The sequence below is a fragment of the Micropterus salmoides genome, unplaced genomic scaffold, assembly GCF_014851395.1.
Source record: "Micropterus salmoides isolate LMB-PRFRI ecotype aquatic unplaced genomic scaffold, ASM1485139v1 Ms_hic_scaffold_9, whole genome shotgun sequence".
Lineage (NCBI taxonomy): Eukaryota > Metazoa > Chordata > Actinopteri > Centrarchiformes > Centrarchidae > Micropterus > Micropterus salmoides.
In genome coordinates this window covers 14,946,748-14,969,107 of record NW_024044681.1, presented here as the reverse complement: position 1 = coordinate 14,969,107, position 22,360 = coordinate 14,946,748, and the positions used below count along the sequence as shown (strand labels likewise).

At 38.9% G+C, this 22,360-nt stretch overlaps 1 protein-coding gene across 2 annotated transcripts in view; it reads left to right on the top strand.

Annotated features, from left to right (window-relative positions):
• jade2 (jade family PHD finger 2) overlaps positions 1-22,360 on the top strand; it is a 192,873-nt gene that overhangs the window by 145,064 nt on the left and 25,449 nt on the right. For both annotated transcript variants that reach the window (XM_038707524.1, XM_038707523.1), the window contains exon 11: positions 14,124-14,241. In XM_038707524.1, coding sequence (XP_038563452.1) covers positions 14,124-14,241 — 118 coding nt within the window. The remainder of the gene's footprint in view (positions 1-14,123; positions 14,242-22,360) is intronic.

The window sequence follows — 22,360 nt, the reverse complement described above, 5'->3', positions numbered from 1 at the left end:
CAGACTCCCTCCCCATACTCCTCCAGCAAGCATGTCAGTGTGTGTATACAGTGTGTGTGTACTCCTCAATACCTAAATGTAATCGTAGATGTGTATACACGCTTAAATGTGAAAAACGTGCACAAAGAAAAAACTGTGAAAAGTGAGTTTTCACACGTACATAGATAAAGAAATTTACATGAAAATCACAGAGTAAGACCCCAGAAAACACACACACACAAACACACATACACAGCCAAAAGCTCAACATGTGAGCTCTGATTGGAGAATGATGTTGCCATGGATCCCAAATGGGTGTGGCTACACTGTCAGTGACTGACTAGCAGGAGCTAATAAATCATGTAGTTTGTGTGTGTCTGAAAATGTTTGGAAGTGATAGACTCTGGCGTGTGTGCTTGATTGTTGTGTATGTGTGTGTGTGTCTGACGGCTGTGTGTGCTCCACATCAGGGAGGGTTTCATAAAGCTCCAGCCTGCGTATCCAGCTGCAGCAGCCTCCACTGTCTGTCTGCCTGTCTGACCCACTTTCTTCTCTTTCCTTCTTTTTCTCCTCCCTTTGTTAGCTCCTTCGGTCCTTTCTTCTTTCCTCCCAGTCCTTTAGTTCTTGCGTCCTTCCTCTTTCCATCCCTCTATCCCTGCTTCACTCCTCCTTATATCAATTTCGTGTGCCCTTAATCCATTCTTCCCTCACTCCTATGTATGTCTTGTAATTTTTAACAAGCTGAAGATCTCAATGAACAAGCCAAAGCATGTCATTCATTTTTTTCTCACATTTATTCCGTTTCTCTACCTGTGTCCTGTATCTCTCTGCTTAAGCTTGATTTCTAATTAGTCACATCTACACCATAGGCTAAGCATAGCTGGCATGCTTTGGATAAAAGCACTATATTTATACCATTTACACCATTTAATAGTTTCCTTTTGACATGGCCAAATTGAAGTTCTTTCGATGTTGCTCCAGTTATGTGCACCATCACTCTATATCACAAAGTGAAGTGAAGCAGTTACTGTGGGGAATGTGATTAAACCACTATATGATGTCACATACATTACACTGATCTAGTGGTGAAATCCAATGCCAAAGTCAAAACTTATTCTTGTTTCGCATCCCATGCCTGTCTTAAAGTTTACTTGGCTAGCAGCTGGTCTGTCTTTGCCAATGTAGACTTTATCTTATGATATTCATGACTTATCCATCTTCTTCTTTTTTAACTTTTATCAACTCAAGATCCAAATTTGTTCTCACCTCTGGCTTCAATTTCAACAAAAACTATTTCTGTTGGTGCTGGGGAAACATTGTAACAGCTCCACAACCTGTGGACGGTGCAAAAGACCCTCATCAATCAATTTGTGTCCAACAGAAAATTTTGTTGTGCATTCTCATCATAAGCTGTGAGAACAGGTGTTATAGTAAACCACATTTCAATATAAATACTATTTCTGGTGTTCTTCTTTTAAGTTCAACTCTACATTTCCAGCAGCAGAAGTAGGATTGGGATTAACACAATAGTATAACTAGGTAGCTGGATTTCTTTCTACTAAATGTAGAGTAAAAACATAAACCTGTAGGAGTTCAGCAAAAAAAGTATTTGATGAGATCATATAGCTTGAGATAATAAATGCAATATCACCCTTATATTCAGGCTTATTGAATCCAGATATTGCTACTCTTATCTTGTGGGCCCACTCACCCGCCTTAGGTGCTCATGGTCTACACTGGGTCATGACCAGTAGTTAAAGAACCAAGATAATGCACATTGGCCAACGTTCCCCACTGTGAGCAATGTTATTGCTCTGTGCTTTGACAGCTTCAGTGGGTTAAATGAAGTCGCCAACTGTTTTAGGGTCCTCTGAAGGGCACTACAAAGGGAAGGAAACAAATTTATACCAAGGTACTTTATCCAGGTAGCTGATATTATCTGAAGGTCTTTACGATTCACAACACAGATATTTGTGTTCCTGCTGCCAAGATCTGCTTTTATGGCAGCTATTATTTCAGCCCACAGTATTTTATACAGTCTGTTTATGTTGCAGAGACTTGTAGAGAATTTGGCAAGGCAAAGGGCAAAGCAAGTCAAGGCAAGTTTATTTGTATAGCACCTTTTAAACACAAAGCCGTTTCAGAGAGCTTTACATATGGCATGAAAGAACACTGAAAAAGATTATTAGCAGGAAAAAATAATTAAAATACAATGAAATGATCATACATTGCATTGATCAACTTTAATAAAAAGCTGTGGAAGACAGAAAGGTCTTTAGCCTTGATTTAAAAGTACTGTATAACATCTACAATGTTTGCATAGAATTAGGCCTATGATTTTGTTGAATTGTGTACTTACATTACCCTAAATGTTTCCAACAATGTTCAACTCCAGAGAAATAATTTTATTCAAGGTAACCGTGCGTTTCATTTGGTTGCCTGTCAATACCGTCATGTCCACTTTACCCCCTTTAGACAGTCAGCGAGGACTGGAGGAATTCCCTGCTCCCAACCAAGAAATAGTCTGGCACATAACCTCACATAAATCCATATCAAGGATCATTGCGAGTTGACAGGCAGGTTAGCGACTTTATCTTGTCCTTTTCTCTCTTTATAAAGACAAGTGTTGCAGTATGAGAGTCCTACCTGAAGAATGGCTATGAAGTCTTCATGTTACGCGATATGAGAACCACATACAACATAATTTATGAAATTGGGTCAGACTTGATGAATTTAGAGCGAGGATTCAAAATAAGGTGTCCAGTATGGAAATAAGATTAATTGGATTTTATTCACAGAAAGTATAAAACATATTACATGTGTCCATTAAAAGTAAAAAAAAAAAAAAAAAACCCCAGCAACAATAAAATGTTTGAGAAATTACTTAATAATTTCTTCTATTCTTTGATTTAGGGTTGCTGGAAAAACATTAAATAAATTTGTTGACTTTTGTCGCTTTTTCATCACCATTTATCGCTATACAATGGGTTTATGATCATATAGTGTCAGGACCGGGGCCAGAAACTCAGACGCAGACCAGAGTAGGTTCAATGGGAGAATTTATTTAACACAAGTGAGAACAGAGATGTGGCTTGGGGGGGTTGTCGTTCCGAGGGTCATGAGGTCCAGGCTCCTATGCTCAGGGGTTTCCGTGTCTCAGGAGAGAATCCGAGTCCGTGATCAGGCAGGTATTCTGTGGTCGAGACATGGAGAAAACAAGTTAGCATTCAGCACAAGGACTCAGACTAGATGCTACTGTTTCAGGACAGAAAACTGGCTGGTGTGTGTTCGCACTGTATGGTACAACGATCCGGCGGGGCCTGGAAGGTTGAGCTGGTCTTTTAAAGGTGAGTTGATTGCAGGATGAGACACCGGTGTGCTTAATTAACAGGATGCGTCTCCGGTGAGTTGACTGGAGCTCAGGTGACCACGCCCACCAGCAGCCCCAGAGCATGAGGGAGGAAGCAGAACACAGAGACAGATGAAAAACCAAAACACACCAAGCACACCGCAAACATACCAAAAAGAAAAAGAACTCAGAAAACTACAATCTCACACATACCAACAGGAAGGCCAGGGTCACGACCGGGGGTTTGTGACAAATAGTTTCCTTGAGCACAACTTTGTTTACAAGAGTGCAAAGTTCTTCATAGACATCCTCTTAATTTTGCGCCAAATTAATGCATTTAACTTTAAAATGTACACAATTTTCCTCTCGGTGGGGCATGCCTCTGGACCCCCTGAGAAGGTTAGAGGCCCACCTGCCATAGTCTCTTAAAATCCTGTGGGAAACACATGTTTTTTACTGTGCAAATAACACATACATTTGTACTGTGCATGTCGCCGTAGTTACTTTGTAATGACTCCCAATCTGTTTTTTGCCGCCACAGTCACTTTGTACTCCTGTGTTACATTCAGTAACAGTACCACCTTGTAGTCGGTCCATGCAAAAAAATCACTGGTGTGGTTCTTCATCTGTAGTAATACTTCCTTCTTTCGCAAAATTTATTATTATTTATATGGCATCAGAACATGGTCAGTAGATTCACAGTCCTGTGTTGTTTGTTTTTCCACCCACCATGATTAAAAAATCATTTGTGTTTCTATACATGCTTCATGGTTGAGATATTTGACAACCATATAACCAAACCTTCTTTTCAAGCTGTGAGTCGGCAGCACCAGATTCACCAAATTTACGTCTCTCAGACAGGTTTTTATTTTCACTCATAAATTTGTAATGTTGTGACAGATGAGGATCCTAGGTGTGGGAGTTATCTAACTGTCCCTGTAGGATCATGAAAAGGATTTATGACGTGTTGCACAGGCCTTTTACTTTGATGGTGCAGGTCACTGGGGTGGTATATTTTTGAGTGTGGACTGTGAAGGAGAACCTTTAAAGGAACCTTTTACGAGAGACGAGATGTACTAGACATTTTTTAGAAATGTTCTTTTCATTAAATTTCCAGTATTATGGTTTCTCTGTAACATATCGTCCAGGAATGTCATGTTGACAAATCTTTACTGTCAAAATCAAATATAATTCTAAATGTGTAGGGATTGTTTTAGTGTAATGCTGTCTGATGCTGTATTGGTTTCTTTGACTACAAACAAAAACATTTTTCGATGACAGTAAGTGTTTGGGGATTTGCTTACTATTTCAACTGGTAAACCTGCATCAACTGATTTAGCAAACAGTTCCTTATTTATAAGTCCAGTTAACAGGGAGCAACATTAACATTCCTTTCAGGTCTTTCACTCCTTTTAGCTTTGTTTTGGTATCCACCAACTCCTGAGGGAAATACATGGCTTGTTAGCTCCTAATGCTTCATGTCTGTGGGTTTGTAACCATAAGTGCTACCCCTTAAATATACACACAGTAATTTGATCTATTGTTAATATAACAATATTGATTATCACAGCTTAAATCTTTAACTTGAAGCGTTCAAGCACATTAAGCCAAGTTTGAACCTTTTACATCTAAATGTCTTTTGCCCGACAAGTCAGTAAATCAGTTTATTTACTTCAATTCAAATTATTTTCTGTGACATGAATAGCTATAGTCTATGCAGTCTGCTGCAGTTGGAAACTGTCTCGTGACTCAGGATGGTTAGCTTACTATGGCTATCTCGTAGCCAATCTAAAGAGCGCCTTTGTAGGAGGGATACATTGAAAAAAGACACTGATCTGAACACTCCATTTGTGTTTGTTCTGGCTATCTCAGGCTTTGAGATGTAAATCCATGGAATTCAACTGAACAGTTTGTTGATTCTCTGTCATGGAGTTTTAATGAAACATTGTGTAGTAATTTTATTTTAAATTAACAGCGTCAAAATCATATTGATGGTACACTGACTTCACGCTTGGAATTAACATTGAAATCCTGGGCAGGATATCTGTCATGAGAACAGCATAATGCCTTACAGCACCACAACACACCGACACGACTCTTCAGCAAGCAAGCTATAAAAAGAAGCAAAAAGTATATAATGTACAATGTAAGTTCTTTGGAAGAAGCTATCTTGGTGTTCTCAGTATGGACATCATGGCAGAGGCTGCAAAGAGACAGACTAGAGTAAATATAAGAATGGCTTTTACTCATTGGTGTGAGCTAAAAGAGCTGAAAGGATGCAAGACAGATACTGAGTAATTAATAACTTATCAGCTGGCTTGCGGTGTCTTTTGTTGTTGCGCTTGCTTGATTTTTGCCTGTATTAGCAAAGTCGTCAACTCAGACAAAATCAGCCGGATGTTTTACAGACAGTTTTAATATGTGAATAGCAGCACATATATATCAATAATAAATCAGACCACTAATCCCAACAGTGGATGAAACGTAATTGAGCAACATGTGACAAATTGATTAACTGTTTGGACTTGTAATCACAGCAGAGCTCCTTTTTATAACAAGCTGTCTGCATTTAAATGCAAACTCCAGTTTAATTATTCCAGTTGGGATTGTCTTGTTAGTAATTAACCTAGCCTCTCAATATTGGGTTTGGGGTGATATTGGGCCAATTAAAGATCAATAATCCGGATCTTTAGCTGGCTGCTTCCTCACAGCGGTGTTGTGTATTTCACGGCCAACAAACAGTCAATGGTGCTCATTAGTAAGCAGCACAGGTTTGTAGTCAATATGCTGGGAGCTGAGAGGATCAGTATAGATCTGAGCTGAAAGTTAGTTGGAGAAGTAAAGAAAGAAAGATCTCCTTATCTCCTTTGTTTCTTATCTTATACCTCTACTCTTTTCTTCTCTGACTGGGTGAAATAACTCATTGGTAAGGTAAAATTGACTAGCTGTGTTCACTGTATCAGATTTTTGTCTGACCATTGTATCTCTTCCTTACTCTGGTAGTATGTCTTCACAGTAATTTACCACATGTGCGTCACATATCACTTAAGTCAATACCATGAAATCCATTTTTAGTCACAGACACTTACACTTACACACACACACGCACGCACACACAGACACCCACATAGACGCACATGCATTCCCTCTCTGGTCTCACTGGGTTTATCTGTATTTCAGAGATCAGTTTGGGAATTAGTTCTGGCACAGCTATTGCCTTTCTGCCCGGGGGAAGCACACATTGTCTTTCTCAGACCCAAACACAAACACTGCAGTTGACTGACATGCTACGCATACAGACATTCATCCTCTGAATGGAAAGAGACACTCATTAAAACTCTATATTTCCACACACCTATTGTTATGTGTATTTTGAAACTGAGCATTAAATAACCTGAGTAGAAATTAAAGAAAGAGACAGGGAAATTTAAGTGATGGCAGGAGACAAAAAAGTAAAGGTAGTTGAAAAACAACAGGCCGTGGAGCGTGAGGGGGAGAGAAAACAGCTTGTGCAGCAGCACTGATTGACAAGCCCTCAGGGCAGCTCTTCTTCTGTGTCCTCTCATGTTGGACTGAGGGCAGACTAGACGCTACAGTGACTCACTTTCGCATCTCAAGGCAAAAGTCTATTACAACACAGGATGGGCCGGGGCTAGCTGGTTAGCATGCTAACTTCAGTAGATCTCTGTACATAGATGCCTTTGCTATGACGTCAGAACTGTTACTTCACATTTGGTTGATCACGTTAGTTCAGTTTCTTTATGTTGTAAACTAAAATTCTGGCCAAAATCTTACACGCTTTTAATTGTTGCAAGCAGCAAATGCTGATAAATTTTTGTCTAATAAATTATTAGGATACTGCTGCCATATGGCAAACAACAAACGACGTATGGTATGTGTCGACGGGAAATAAATTACACAAATGTCATGTTTTAGTGGGGAGCAGCAATAAAATTACTACATATTAGGTTTATAGAACCTGGCTAATATATTGGCAGGATCAAAATTATCAGCCACTGCATTGATATTCCTTGAGGCTGTTTTTGATTTTAATGAGGGCTGTACAGTTAATCGGAATATTGCTGTAGAGATGCCCTGACCTTTGACCTTTGGTCTCCAGATGTAAGAAAACACATTTGTTTGGTACAGACTCCAACAAATCACATCATCATGATTTTAATAGTTTTTCAGTGTTTTGTAAAAATGATCATTCCAACTAATATTGGAAACATATGTAATATCTATCAAAATAATTACAATATGTTTGTTTTTACCATGTTGTGCAGCTCTAATGTTAATGTATAATTGATTCAAGTTTCTCTGACTTGTATTTTATATTTTTTTACTAAAGATATTTTGACATGTCACTGTAGGAAAGGCTGAATTCTATTTAGCTGCTTACGTTTCAAGGTCCTGCTAATGTGCACACGGGCTCCCTGTCACACTGTCATGGCTTACTGGGACACCTGAATAGAACAGAGCCATAGTTAATCTTATTAGTAACACTTGTGCTTCTGCTACCATGACAAGTCAAAATATCTGCTGTGAAAAGGGCCTATTAGAATTTTTGACAGTTTATTGTTCAAAATTGCTTTTACAGTACATTTTTCATAGTAAAGTCTATTGTTCAACTGTAAAATTCCCTAGCCTCATTACATAACCTAAATCACAATCATAATACTCGAGATTTTCTTTTATGTGCCAAAGCAAACTTCAACCAAAACATTTTTGTTAGTATGGGCCCCAAAGAAATCCAGTATCAATTGAACTTCGGTAGTTTGGTAGTAATTTCCATTGCCGACATGAAAATGTGCTTAAAATGTGTGAATTATTTAGATGGAAGTTTGTGTGGAAATTTCTCCCCCGCTCTAGCACTGTCTCACACACACATACACACAGTGGTCAGCAGAGCACTGGCTGTCATCAACCACTAATTACATCAACAGGTGTCTGGCAGGAGGGCAACATGCCCTGTGTGTGTGTGTGTGTGTGTGACAGAGAGAGAGACAGTGAGCAAGTGAACATGTGTGCATATAGTTTGTTTATGATCATTTGTGTGGTTGTCTCTGCATTAATTGTCAGGACAAGAGAAACGGGGTGAGTGCACAGAGAGGTGATAACATACTGACAGAGAGCAAAGAGAGAGAGAAAGGATGAGAGAGCCTTACAGTGTGAAGGTTACAGAGAGAGAGAGATATTGATGGTGTGGTGTGAGAGGCGTTGGCCTTGCTCAGCACAGTTAATACACTTGTAATACTGATTATCTCCAGCCTGTCGTGTCATGGATGGATGAGATAGAAAGGAGGTGGGTTCAGTCGTCGAGGGATTGAGGGAGGATGGATGAACCAGTACGAGGAGTAGTAGATGGATTGTTAGAGGGAGAAACTAAGGAATGCATCTTTCAGCTGTTTCCTGCTTTCAAGCATTTTCCAAAAATGATAATGGGGTCATTTCACCACCTTTTATTTTTTAGTGTATTTTAAATGTTACTCATTGCATTTTGCTGATTTTATTTTATGACTTCCATCTCAGCCAGTGATTTAAATCATCTGTTTGGCCCGCCTGTGAAAAAAGCAATTACCTGTCAATTACCTGTTTAATTCACTCTGGCCAAATTAATGAATGTCCAATGTCTACAAATATGTCACATTGTCATAACCAGATGGTACAACAAATGGCCATGAACAAGCAAACATCTCACCTAAACTGGTCAATAAAAAATCTGTTTAAAATTGATAAAAAAATGACACATTTATACATTTTCTTTGAGCATGTGATCCTTCTTCACTGACACCAACATGGTTGATTTTCACAATATCATTGAGGAAATTGTCTGCATGGTCATTTCCTGACATGACATGTGACACGGTGCATAAACATTATATTCACAGCCCATCTCGCATTTAGATGAAACCCTCTCAGGATAAAGTAGGGCATGTTGTCATTTCTCTTCAGGCTGGAGAAGATAGCCAGAGACAAATAGTTGTTCCTGATTACCAGGCTTGTAAAAATATTGATACTTGTATAAACTGCAACCACAGTAACATCTCTCTTTATCAGAAGGAAAACAATGAAATCTCATCTGCTTTTCCATCCTGACGCAAAAGTGCTGTTTTGCTTTGGTTTCATTGGTTTACCAGAAAACGGAGAAGTGCTGTGTCAGCTGATTCAGAGATGCATAGCTGCTCAGGATGAATGAATAGACTCCAGACAGCACAGGACAAAGACAGATGGAGTTAAAGAGGCATAAAAAAGACTGACAGAAGAACAGATAAATTATTGGGATAATATGTTTCAGTACAGATAGGAGGATGGGCGATTAAATTGTGTAGGAAAGAATGACAAAGGAGAGAGTTGGTAAAGGGCAGGATGCTCTGACAGACAGAGGAGACAGAGTGAGAAAAGGTCAGAGGCTGTTTGTGCCAAGGGAGCAAGAAATTAAATTCCGGTTGCTTCATCTTAACACTCGACTGCCATGTAACAAAGATTTGGTTTAAAGACGGGTGTTAACATAAAAACAAATCCAAGTTAAGCATGGAACAAATTAGCACAACATACAAAGTTTTCACCACATATTTACTGATATTTATCAAATGTCAAAAATGAATAAAATATAAATCTGAATGTTGTCGACACACATATGTTGTCCTCTCTTCGTTCAACTTAAAGTTTAGACCATTCAAGACTTAATTTTGCAGAAAAGCAAATAAAGAAAGAATACGTCCTATCATTCAAGGATTTTGTCTTAAAATTGAGTTTACCATTTGATATACAATATTTTGGGGTTGTATTTAAAACAGCAAAGCTTGAAATTGGTGAAATCTTTATTTTGCCAAAATACAAAACCCACAACTTATGAAAAGTCACGACAAAGTAAAGTAGACCATTCTTATTGAACAGAAGTTTGTTGTTTCATTATTGATTTACTCATACATTTACTAAAATATAAAAGTACATTTCCTCCAGCTAATACACTCAATGTCATTAAATATTTGTGTTTCATCTCCATGTTCCAACTTCTCATATGATATCTCCCACTTCACTAATATCCAGAGTTTGGAGGAGAAATAGAGAGGTAGAAATGTGGGGGTGAAGGATGAGATAAAAATGAGAGAAAGTAAACATAAACAGACAGGTTGTTATTTTATTCCAAACTCCACTGCTCTCTCATCGCTCTTGCTTTTCTTTACCTCCCATCCTGCTCTCCACTCCCCTGTCATGTGTCCAGGCAGAGGTAGTTGTTTTTGAAAACGGTACACATACACACACACGCACGCACATACACACTTACACACAGGGTGTCCTAATCAAAGCCAGGCTCTGCACATTGTGTCCCAGTTGAGCAGCTATTTTTATCTGCACCGCTCTAACACGGATGGAATGGGTCAGATAGGCCAGGCTGACGAATCCATCAAGACCAACGGATAAACAGCCTGCTGGACATGCACACCCACAAACACACATACACACACATGCCTACACACACATTCTGTTTAAGTAAACACATGAATGAATTCTGTGTCTTTATCACAAATGCAAACTAATACAGGCCTTGCTCTCTTTCAGCCTCTCTAACTCTCAAAAGCATACACACACTCACACACAAACGCACACTTAAAACTACAGGTAGTTCCAGTCTATGGTGTTGTTACGTGTTGTGTTCCCACCAGTGTAATATTTTTCCGATTATGTGTTTCTCTCTGTATTCCCTTGTATGTCTGTCTCTTTAATACCTGAATCTGCGCCCTCCTACACTCCACACACATACACAGACACAAACACACACACATAGTCTGTCTTCTCCCATTAGCAACATGGCAGATCTTCAGCCCTCACACATGCATGATGCTGCCACATACACACACACCAATGTGGTTAGAGACACATGATTACTGATTTACCATTGTAAGAGAAATCCAGTTGGCAGAGATCCAGTTTCAGGCTTGTTAGTTTGGGATTCAAGTGCTCTGGCTTGGACCCAATTAGTTTCTCTCCCTACTTCCCTCCTCCTACCTCTCTCCAGTTACTCTGTTGTCATGACTGTGTTGGATATTACATGCAGTGAAAACCACAGCTGTACACAAACTTGAAATCTTCACAGCCCAAACAAACCGCAGTATGTTCTGTACATTAAAATGAAACTGAGATCACTTATTTTGTCTGGTATGTAAATAGCAGTGTCTGTAATGGCTCCAAGCTATTTGCTTTGAACCCAACATACAATGGCACCTATCGGGACATGAAACGGCTATAAACCTATATTGTGGTGTACATAGTGTTGTAAAAATATTTACAGGCTTTAAGTTGTTGTTGTTAAGTGCTGTGTGTGTTTTTCTGTCTTCCTCTCACTCTCGGGTCATATTCTCACAAATTGTGTAACTTTCTGAAACTGACAATCCAGCAATCGCACCCACTTCACACAGCGATTGGTCAGATGTGTGGAGGTGAGAAAGTATGCAGGGTTTGAACTTCTTGTAAGCTTTTCTTTTTTCAGTATTTACACAACTCTTTCTGGCACTTCTCATGTGTACAGCTGAATAAAACTCTATGAAGGAAAGATTGTCTGAAAGTGTGTGCTCGTCGCCCTATATTTAAACGATTATTGCCTCTTGCCCTTCGTTAGGATAGTCAGCCTGCCTTTGAGTGTGGCCATTCACTGAACTTAGTTTGGACGACATGCTGTAATCACTAGTTATTTTCGAACATAACCTAGCCTTTAGCATAAACCCATAGAAGAAAGAGCATTCATCATACCTCTTGGATTATTTACTGTGTAGTCACAGTACATAAAGGTAAAAGTATATAAACAATCAACATTTCCTGATCGAGCAGGTCAGTCCCACCAATTTCACTCAAACTATCTTGACATTGGAGAAACTTTTTGGACTAATTTTGCAGGTCAAAGTACAGTCAGATTAAACTGTCTCTCCCCCGTCCTTATCAAAATTAGTGGAGACTAAATTTGGCGCTGAATGCTAGTGGTTAACTGATATGGGTTTTTCGATGGCCAATAGCAATATTTAGAGAGCAGGGCGGTCGATGCTCAATATACAATGCTGATATCAAAACAAACAAAAGTCAAGTATAATTCCATTATCCCAGGCAGGGTGCAATCTGATATACATGGTTATCTTAGCCAGTAACATGTTGTTTTTAGTTGGATTTTTTATTTATTAATGAAATAGAACAATGCATTGGGTTATGCTGTAGATTTCAGAAAGTGACTGGTGTTTAAGTGAGGGTAGGGTACAGTTTGTTAGAAGTGATGTCATTCAACGGCATTATTCTCTACAGAATAACAATATGTATTTAACAATAGTCAGTAATTGTGTTAATTAGATCTGCTTTCATTTAGGATGATCTATTGGCCTTGTGAGTGCAGGTATCACCAATGCTGATTATCTCAAAATGCCAGATATCCAATTGGACTCTGGTCTCTGGTCATGGCTTTCTTTGCTAGTAGCTCTTGGTTCTTCTCCCCTCTGCTCTCCTAGCTTCAGAGTTACAGAAGCTAATGGAACAGCAGAAACCTGGAATTTTCTGTCCATATTCTAAGCTAGCATGGGTATCTACTCTGTAATTGCTGTTTTATCTGTAAATAAAATGCTTTTGTTGGCATTTATCAACTCCAGCTGCCAGGGGACTGCACTTCAGCTCTCTATTTCTATATCTTTGAATCTTGTTTACTCAGCCTTTTGCACCTCTCCCCCTACCTGTCTCTCTCTATTTATCTATTTCTGTCTTTCTATAGGTCTCATTCTTAGCTTCTTCACTTGCTTTCTTCTCTCTCTGCCTTCTTTTCTTTTATGTGTTGCCAATTCCAAATAGCAAAACACACACACACACACCCCACAGCTTTACTTTGAACATCCTTATGTGCTTAACATAAACATGCACACTCACACATGTCCCATCTCCCAGCTCCATGCACTCTATCCACTCACACACACACACACACACACTCATTTACTGCTTACACTGCCATATGATAGTAATTTGCCAATATGGAGGAGCAGGAGGGCTCAGCTGGAGTTTAGGTCTGAGTGGAAGAAGAGTTTGGGATCCAGTTTACTGGCATGAAACAGGAAGTCGCTTCTTTACTCTTACTTTTTGTACTTTTAGATTGTCTCATTACAGGGTGCACATAAACCTCTGATGTTGCATTGTGCATTGATCTTTTTTTTTAACCTTAAGACACATCTGGCTTTGGTCACTTTGGATGTGATGATGTATGCAAAGTTTTTTTTTTGCCACTGGGCTCTAAAACAAACGGAAACACACACACTTCTAACATATTTTGCATTGCATTATAATTTACTATATACTATATTTGCCTGTTTATACTGTATATCTAGCAGACACAGAGCAATTGAATCGAATAGAATTGGGGTTGTGATCGCACTGAAAGAGGAAAAAAAAAACAGTATGTCCCATAAAACCAAAAAAATTAACTAAAATAGCCTTAAAAGGTCTGTAGAGCTGCAGGTGGTACTTTGTCACTATGAGCAGCCCCTCACATGTTAAACACTGGATCCATTTTTATATGAACAAAATCAATTTCAACTGTTAACTCTCCTGTGTGTCTTACTTTTTGATTTATATATATTCATAACAAAATATATATCTGCATGTATTTGTATGCACGTGTCTGCTTATATTTATGCTGTTCAGTGTCAGGTTTATGTTCGTCGCTGTACGAAATCATGATGAGATGAGACAAGATGAAACACTGCCTGTGTCGCACCTCTGTCCTGTATATTCCTGTATATTGTAACAGTGATGTCTTGTGTTTCAGGTTCGTAACCTGTGCTACATGGTGACGCGGAGGGAGAAAATGAAACACACTCTGTGTGACCTCCAGGAGAAGATCTTCCACCTGCAAATACAACTACTGGAAGAGGACATTGATGGAGGTAAGACAGAGAGAAAACATGAGTATGTGTCTGTGGTGATTTTTCTAATTCCAGTCATCTAAACATACCAATGTAAAAACCTGTTAACTTTCACCCACTCTACCACTGTAGCCAAGGCCGCCAACACACTCTGTCCACCCCCCAAAAAAAGTACAATCTGGAAAGCTCAAGTGCATAACGGTTACATCCAAACCCTTGTTGACTGAGTGTAGTGGGTGGACAGTTTTTGAAATGGCCTGTCATCATTTTTGCACAGCAGGCCACACTTGACACCTGCACAGCAAAGAGCAGTGGAATAATAGTTCGGCCAAATATTGTGACACACGCCATCCACATAAATGGAGCTCGATTTCCCATCCACTCTGCACAGATGACTGACCTCGATGCATTTCATGCAGCTGCTCTGTGATGGAGAACAGGAAGGATGATGCTGGCTGGTTGAGTTGAGCTGTGTTTGCTAGATGTCTGCTCAAAATGAGATTAATAATCTTAGTGGTAACACCAGGTTAAATGGAATAGGTTTTTAACATTTTAATTATGTAAAACTTGTATTTTCACCACTAGAGTTGACTACATTTGTCTTTTACCTCCTTGGACCATTTGCGTTATTGTCATATCACCGGAAACAACAGCACTTTCCACAGCAGCTAGTTTTAATTGTGGTCATAGTAATAGTACTAATTGTTGTTACTACTACTACTACTACTACTACTACTACTAATTATAATAATAATAAAAATAATAATAATAATAATAATAATAATAATGAATAAAATTTTTCTTTATACATGTATCATCTTTCTAACAGTATTACAAAGTGTTTTACAAATAAAATATGTATACATTCATTAAAACAACTATACACAGCATAGACTAAACAAAGGCAAGAATACAGTCAATGATGGTTAAAACAAGAAACATAAAATTGTAAATGACCAACAGAGTTATAAACAATTATATGGTGCATTTTTATAAAGATAGCTTTTGGAGATTAGAAAGATTGTATCGGAGCATCTGCTGCCAGCTCTGGTATACATGGTGACATGGGGTCAGTAGCTCAGCAATGTAACCAGAGGCCAGACTGTGGAGAGCCTTAACGTAGCAGTAAAACAATAATATCCATTCTAAAAGCTAGTGGGATGTTGTCATATTTTAATGAATATGTTGTTAGCCTTGCAGCTGTATTTTGTAGCAGCTGAAGTCAACAAAGAGAGCACAGCACCGCACATATATAGGCTATAGGCTCTCACCACGGAAAAAGCTGCCAGTCAGAGGACGCCGCCAACACTTCCTGGACAGATTAAAGATAAAGGCATTAACAACTTCTGTTAGGTCATCAGTAAATAAAAAAAGCTTATCTTGAGATATATTTCAGCTGAATAAACAGCCTTGTTAAGTTGATCATTTAAACAAAGTTTCAAGCTGTTGTTATAGCTGTGAAAAATAGTGACCTGTGTTTGTCTTCGATAAGGTTAAAGAACCCTGTTTTGTTTCAGTAGTCGTGACCTGCAGCTGTGATGGCGATGAGAGTGAAAGCTTGTTGTCATGGTAATACCAGTGACGTCTCGCTGGCATGGTAATGATACTGAACTCTTGTCAGCCTGCCCCTGTGGCTTTGTTGTGGAGCGTGTGTGCAGTTAGAGTGCTCAGTTCGCAGTGCTCATCATTCCCGAGGAAGGCTGCACACACATCTATGCGCTCCACTAAATCTTACAAACACTTTCACTCTCTTTCTAACTCCCTCTGTGTCTCTCACTAATACACTCACACTCCTAAAGGAGCGCACACACACACACACACACACACACACACACAGTGCATAGCTCCTGACTCAGCAGATTGCGGCCATCAGGTACTGGGAGCTGTGCTGCTGGCACTAAACAGCCATATCTATTCACACTCTAGATTAGAGAGGATAGTTGGTGTGTGTGTGTGTGTGTGTGTATCTGTGTGTGTGGGTGTGTGAGAGCACCAGAGAGTGAAGGATGAGGTTGTCTGCTCTAATGATTTGTCGTGTCCCTCACCTTGTATCTACCTTTTTTCTCTGCCTCTTTTATCTTTCTTTCTTATTTTCCACTCTTCATTTCTCTTCATCCTCTTCCTTAATGTATTTTTTCCTCCATCTGTTTCTTTCTTTCTTTTTCTCTCTTTTGCAGTATCTTCCCAAGGGTTATATTTTCTCTGTCTTTTTGTCTCCTCTCTCTTATGTTGGTTGTCTCATCCGACATTCAGTTTCAGTCAGTCCATCGGTTGTCTCAGTTTGTTCTTCTTTTGTCCTTCTGATTTTAGGACACTAAAAGTAACTGAAAACACTGACAGGCATTAAGTTTTTCCGCAACAATACTACAGACAAATTATATGGAGATGGTTATATTGGTTAAAGAAGAGTTAGAAAACTAAAAAAAGGCTATATTAATTAAAAGTGATCGGTTTACTCATTTCATCCTCAGTATACTGCGTCAGTTTTGACTTGCACTCCAGTCGGTCATTTTGACTTTGATCCAAATGCATATTGGCTCTTACATAAATGGACATGCTCACACTGGTGACTTTTTTTTATTTTTTTATTCTCAGTCCTATATTATGTGTTTTTTGGCTGTTAAAACTCCTCTGACATCCAATTCTAGCTGTAAAATCAGAAACCTGCAGATACCCTGAGCTTACTGTGCACCAGCACCAATATCCTTCCTCCCCTCCTCTCCCTCCGGGCTGGTTTCCATGTGGAAAACGCACACATCTCTCCACAAACCTCTGTCCGCCTGTCTGTCTCTCATAGTACTTAATCTGTCATGCTCCACCTGTCTGTCTGTCATGTTTATCTGCCTGTCTGTCATGTTGAGGGCTCCTCTCGTCATGCTTTGTGAATGCTAGCATGATACCAGCATGGCGGACAGGCACACGGGCAATATCCCTGTAGTCATACATGCAGTCAAAGAAGCATGATGCTGAAAGTACATGAAGTCTGCATGATTCTATGCTATCTAGTATCATTCTGTAGCAACTATTTCATATATGATAACATAAGTACAAACTCAGCACGGTGATAAAAAACTCCAACAAAACCAAATGTGTAAATTATTTGACTACGGATAACTACTGGCTCTGTGAGGCTGCGCTTGAGCTACATGCTAACATTAGGATGCTAACATGCTCACAGTGACAATGCTAGCATGCTGATGTTCAGCTCTTTGCCATCTTAGTCAAGATTTTAGCATGTTAACGTTTGCTAATTAGCACTAAACCCAAAGTACAGCTGAGGCTGATGGGAATTTGATTAGTCTAGCTGGTATTTTTGAATTGAATTGAACTGTTCTTAGCCAGGTGATCAGCCTCATTTCCTTTTTCCTGGTGGTGTCCATTTGAAAGCCACTTTGGGATCCACTCTGGGGACATTCACAGTGTATGTCCAAGCTATCTTAGAAAACAGTGTTTAATTTCTGAGCTGATGATAGCACTAAAGTTGATGGGTCACCAATGTTATTACAAAGCATCCTATGGCAATCCATCCTATAGATTTTTGTTATTGTTTCACTTATAACCACAAACCTCAACCTCAACGTGGTGATAGAGAAAAAGTCAGGCGATCGCCAAAGTCATCAGATACACTGTCTGGGATCCATGAATGCCAAAATTTCATGGCAAGCCATACTAGTCATTGAGATATGTCAGTTTGGACAAAAGTGGAACTGACTGACCATCGTCATCCCTGGAGCCTTTGGTGTTGTAACAAAACCATGTGTCTTAAATGTATAAGATATAAAAATATAAATGTATGTACTTTATCAAGTAGATCAGACCAATACTTTGGTTTGACATTAAGGGCCTTTCAACAGAAATCATATATCATACACAAAGCTTCCATCAGTCTAAGTTCATTTTTGACAAGCTATTCCTTGGCAGCAATAATATTCTTAGGTAAAACCGAGATGACCTATTATTTGTCATATTGGTAAAAATTTGACTTATTCATTATTGTTATTATTTATGCACACCTGTGGACAGACATTTATATAGTTGTAGCTGTGTTGTAGCACATAATTCTTCAGACGATGTTTTTTTATGCCTTTGGAAGAAAACATATTGATACACATAAAATATACAGGTTCAGTTATATTCTGTATAAGGGCGCACACACACACACACTCAAAGTATTATTGTTATGCAGGAAGTGCACTACATTTACATTCTGGCTCAAACCGAACTGTGACAAGCTGACAGTGGTTAGTATTGGCCTCTCTGATCTGCTCTCAGCAAGTGTGTGTGTGCGTGTGTGAGGAAGACAGAGAAAATAAGGACGGAGGAAGAGGAGGATGGGAAGGGACAAGAAGGTAATGGGATGAAAGAAAGAGTGGAAGAAGAGAGAGGGAGGAAAAGACAGTAGGGGAGGAAAAAAAAAACTTTCTCACAGTGCACTAATGAGCTCAGGTAAGAAATGGGACACAGTGGATGCACACACACAGAATCACACGCTGCAGTTCAGTGCACCTAGAAAGAGGGGAAATTAATCACACACTTCAAAAAGACGAATCCCCTGATGCTGTTGCACCTTCTAAACAAGAAGGGGAAGGGATTTTGGAGGGAAGGATAATATTGCAGATATGGAGAGAAAGGCAACAGCAGAATGTAAAGACAAAAGATAGGAAAAAAGCACAGATCTGACAAAAAAAAATGTTTTTAAAGGTTTCCACTGCTGAGTTGGATTTGTGCTGAGATTACAACCTGCAGGGGGAAAGCTTCCACACATTCAAGCAGAGACTGCAGGCGTCCTTGAAAACCCAAAGACTGGTTTCCCAAGCTGTAGAACATATAAAAGAACAAGATCAGATTAGGGAAAAAATAGGGAAAATGTTGAAGAATAGTCCCTGGGAGATCAGAGGATAAGATGGTCCTCCTGTCAAAACAAAAAAAGAAAGAAATTACAATTTAGGAGCTGTGTTCCCTCTGGGAGCTTCCTCAAAGATTCCCATGGCGTTAATGGCCTCCGCAATTTCAGCAACAGCCATAAAATAAATTGGAAAAAGGGGGAAAAATGTCTGGTAGATATACCTGCACTCTTTTACAAATCTCTTTATAAAGTTAAAACAGTTTCATACAGTACTCCTGCCACCTTCACAGTAATTCCACTTGTCAGATTTTAATTTTAACACAACAGTACAGTCACATTACACACACATTCTGCAAACAATTCACTCTTGAGACTCCCTCAACAGACAAATTCAAGGTGCAAGCTCCAGCCAGCTGAATTCACCTTTGTTCAACTTGACCATGCAAATGCGCACAGTCCGAAGAACTGGAAATATTTAGCACAGTAGACCAAAAAGCAATGGCTTTTTTAAGGCACATTGATTGTCAAGCCCTTTGAAAACATGAGTATCCCCAAACAAAAATGGAAACATTTTAGGCCCGCATGAACATACAGTACACACAAGTTCTTTTCTTCGTTCATTTTGTGTTTCTTTCTTTCCAGATATTAAGTATTATACTGTTAGTGAACTATACTGTCACAGTCTCTTCTCCACACACACACACACACACACACACACGCACGCACACACGCGCACACAGAGGGTCGTCTCAGTGTGAAATCTCTCTCTGGTCTCTCTCAGCTCCATTGTTGCATGTCCTGCTCCTCCATGCTAAAGCAAGCATGAGGACAGCCTACTGCTGGCTGTGACAGCCACACACAGTGTAGTCATGTACTCCACTGACCAACATGCACACAATTTTAAAAGAATCTATACTGTAAGCTACAGAACAGCAGTTTAATACCAAAGCTTTTACTTAAAGCGAAACACTATTTTAGTCATTCTAGCATCACAGCTATATGGGTGACAATGTCAGTCCAACAGTTGGTTCACCACTTTGATCCAGACTGAAGTATTGCAACAACTGCTGGATGGATTGCCATTAAATGTGGTATAGACATTAAAGTCCCCCCCCAGGATGAATTGTAAAATCTGTGATATTGTCTGACTTTTCATCTAGCGCCATCATCAGGTAAAATAAATTAATTTGTTTAAAACTTTTTGACCAAATACCTGCAAAACTAATAACAACAGCCTCAGCCCTAGTTCATGTTGAGTGCTTATTAAAAAATGTTAGCATGCTAACATGTGTTAGCATTTAGCTCAAAGCCCTGCCGCTGTGCCTGAGTACAGCCTTGCAGAGCCGCCATCATGGCTGTATGCTAGCGGCTCTTGTTTACAGATTTGAAATGAAAAATACCCTTCCACACCATGTTTCATTTCCTGCTGTAACAGGATGCCGTTTACCACAGTTTATGGAAAACAGGGTCATCTGGTGGTGAGGGCAGAAAGTAAAGAGAAGAAAAGAGAGTGACATTCAAAAGAGCTGCTTATTATACTGCACATCATGAGAATTAAAAAAACAAACAAATTGTACCTTTTTCACAAGAATCTTTTGTGGCATAGATGTATATAATTTAATGTTCACCAGTTTTTGAATAACCAGATTATTTGCTATTGCTAATTGCTATTGAATTTTTAATAAAATCTAAAAAGAAATTTGTCCTAATATAGTGACCGCTAAGAGAAGCAAACACATAAACAAATAAAATAAGCTTTTCTAAAACACAGTATAGCTGTAATAAACCGGCAGGTGCAACCTGCTGTACCAATGCATGCATACACAGACACATACAATGTATAAACATGTTAACAGCAGCAGGAGAGTTAGTGAGCCATGCAGTCAGAACTATGTGATTGTGTAAACAGTAGGAGCCATAACAACAAGACATCCCAACTCCAAGAGAGACGGAAAGAGATCATCACTGTGCAGTATATGTGAGAGTCAGTGGAGTGTGACTGCATCGTTTCCTTACAGGCAGTGTGTCTGTGTCTGTTAAGTGTGCATGTGTTTGTATCTGTTAAATGCAGAGAACAGAAATAATCAGTTATTCTTCATTCAATAGAATGGTGTCATAAATAATAATCGTATAGAATTTAGAGCTGAGATGATTAGTCAATTAATCGATTGGTTCAAGCTAAAGAAAATTAATCTGCCAGTTTCATAACTGAAAAATCATTTGGGTCAGTTTTTTCCAAGCAAACCACCAATTCTCCGGTTCCAGTTTTTCCTATGTAAACTGTGAACAAGTATATAAAGCAATAAAATGTCACAGTTTCTGACATTTTATAGATAATCAGTTAATTTTAAAAACAATCCAGATTAATCTATAATGAATATAATTAGCTGGTTGCAGAGCTAATTGAATAATTGTAAATGAGTTACCTGAAAATATGTAATAATACCAGGGAATTTAATAATTTACTGTTCATTTGTATGTATCATTAATGTTAATAAAATCATTCATTAAATTATTAAATTCTGCCTTGATTAAGTAAAACAATATAAGAGTCTTTATAAATATAATTTATAATATTGTATGATTAAAATATATAATATTTGTAAATTTTATTAAAGAGGAAAATGACCTGCAGTGACCCCGCTGCTAACCCCAGATACAAGGAACTGTAGAGTAAATAAGCTTTTTTATTGCACCTATTTGTAGTGGTTTGTTAACAAACAATTGTTTTTTACAGTTTTTTAATTTACAACTACCAGCAATGGTGGTGATTCGTAGACATCTCACCAATATACAGCAACATTAAAACATGTGCTAAGTTAGTATTTATTGCAGGAGTAGTGTGTTAGACTGTATTATACTGTCAGGTGTTTTTCTTATTTAGTCTTTGATCATGTATTACCTATGAGTGTTTGTTGTGTTACCTGCCACACACTCAGCTGGAGGGAGAGAGCGAGGTCTCCTGGAGTGAGAGGACAGCTCGCTGCAGGAAGGCTCTCTGCAGGACTCTGTTACATGTCATACAGTGAGTGTGTCAGCATGCTCATAGTCCTGAAGACTAACACACACCTGATGTGTTTGTGTGTGTATATAAAGAGTGTGTGCGTGGTCTCTTCCTGAGAGGCAGTATCTGGCAGTGCGTAGGACAGTGTTGCGGTTGTGTTGTTTTTTGTTTTTCAAAAAATCGTTTGATTTTCACTTAAAGAAGTACAAGAACATGCAACACAGTGCATCCACACCCACAGATAACCAGGAACCCTGTGATTAGTCTTTGTTTTCTTGTTTTAACTCAGA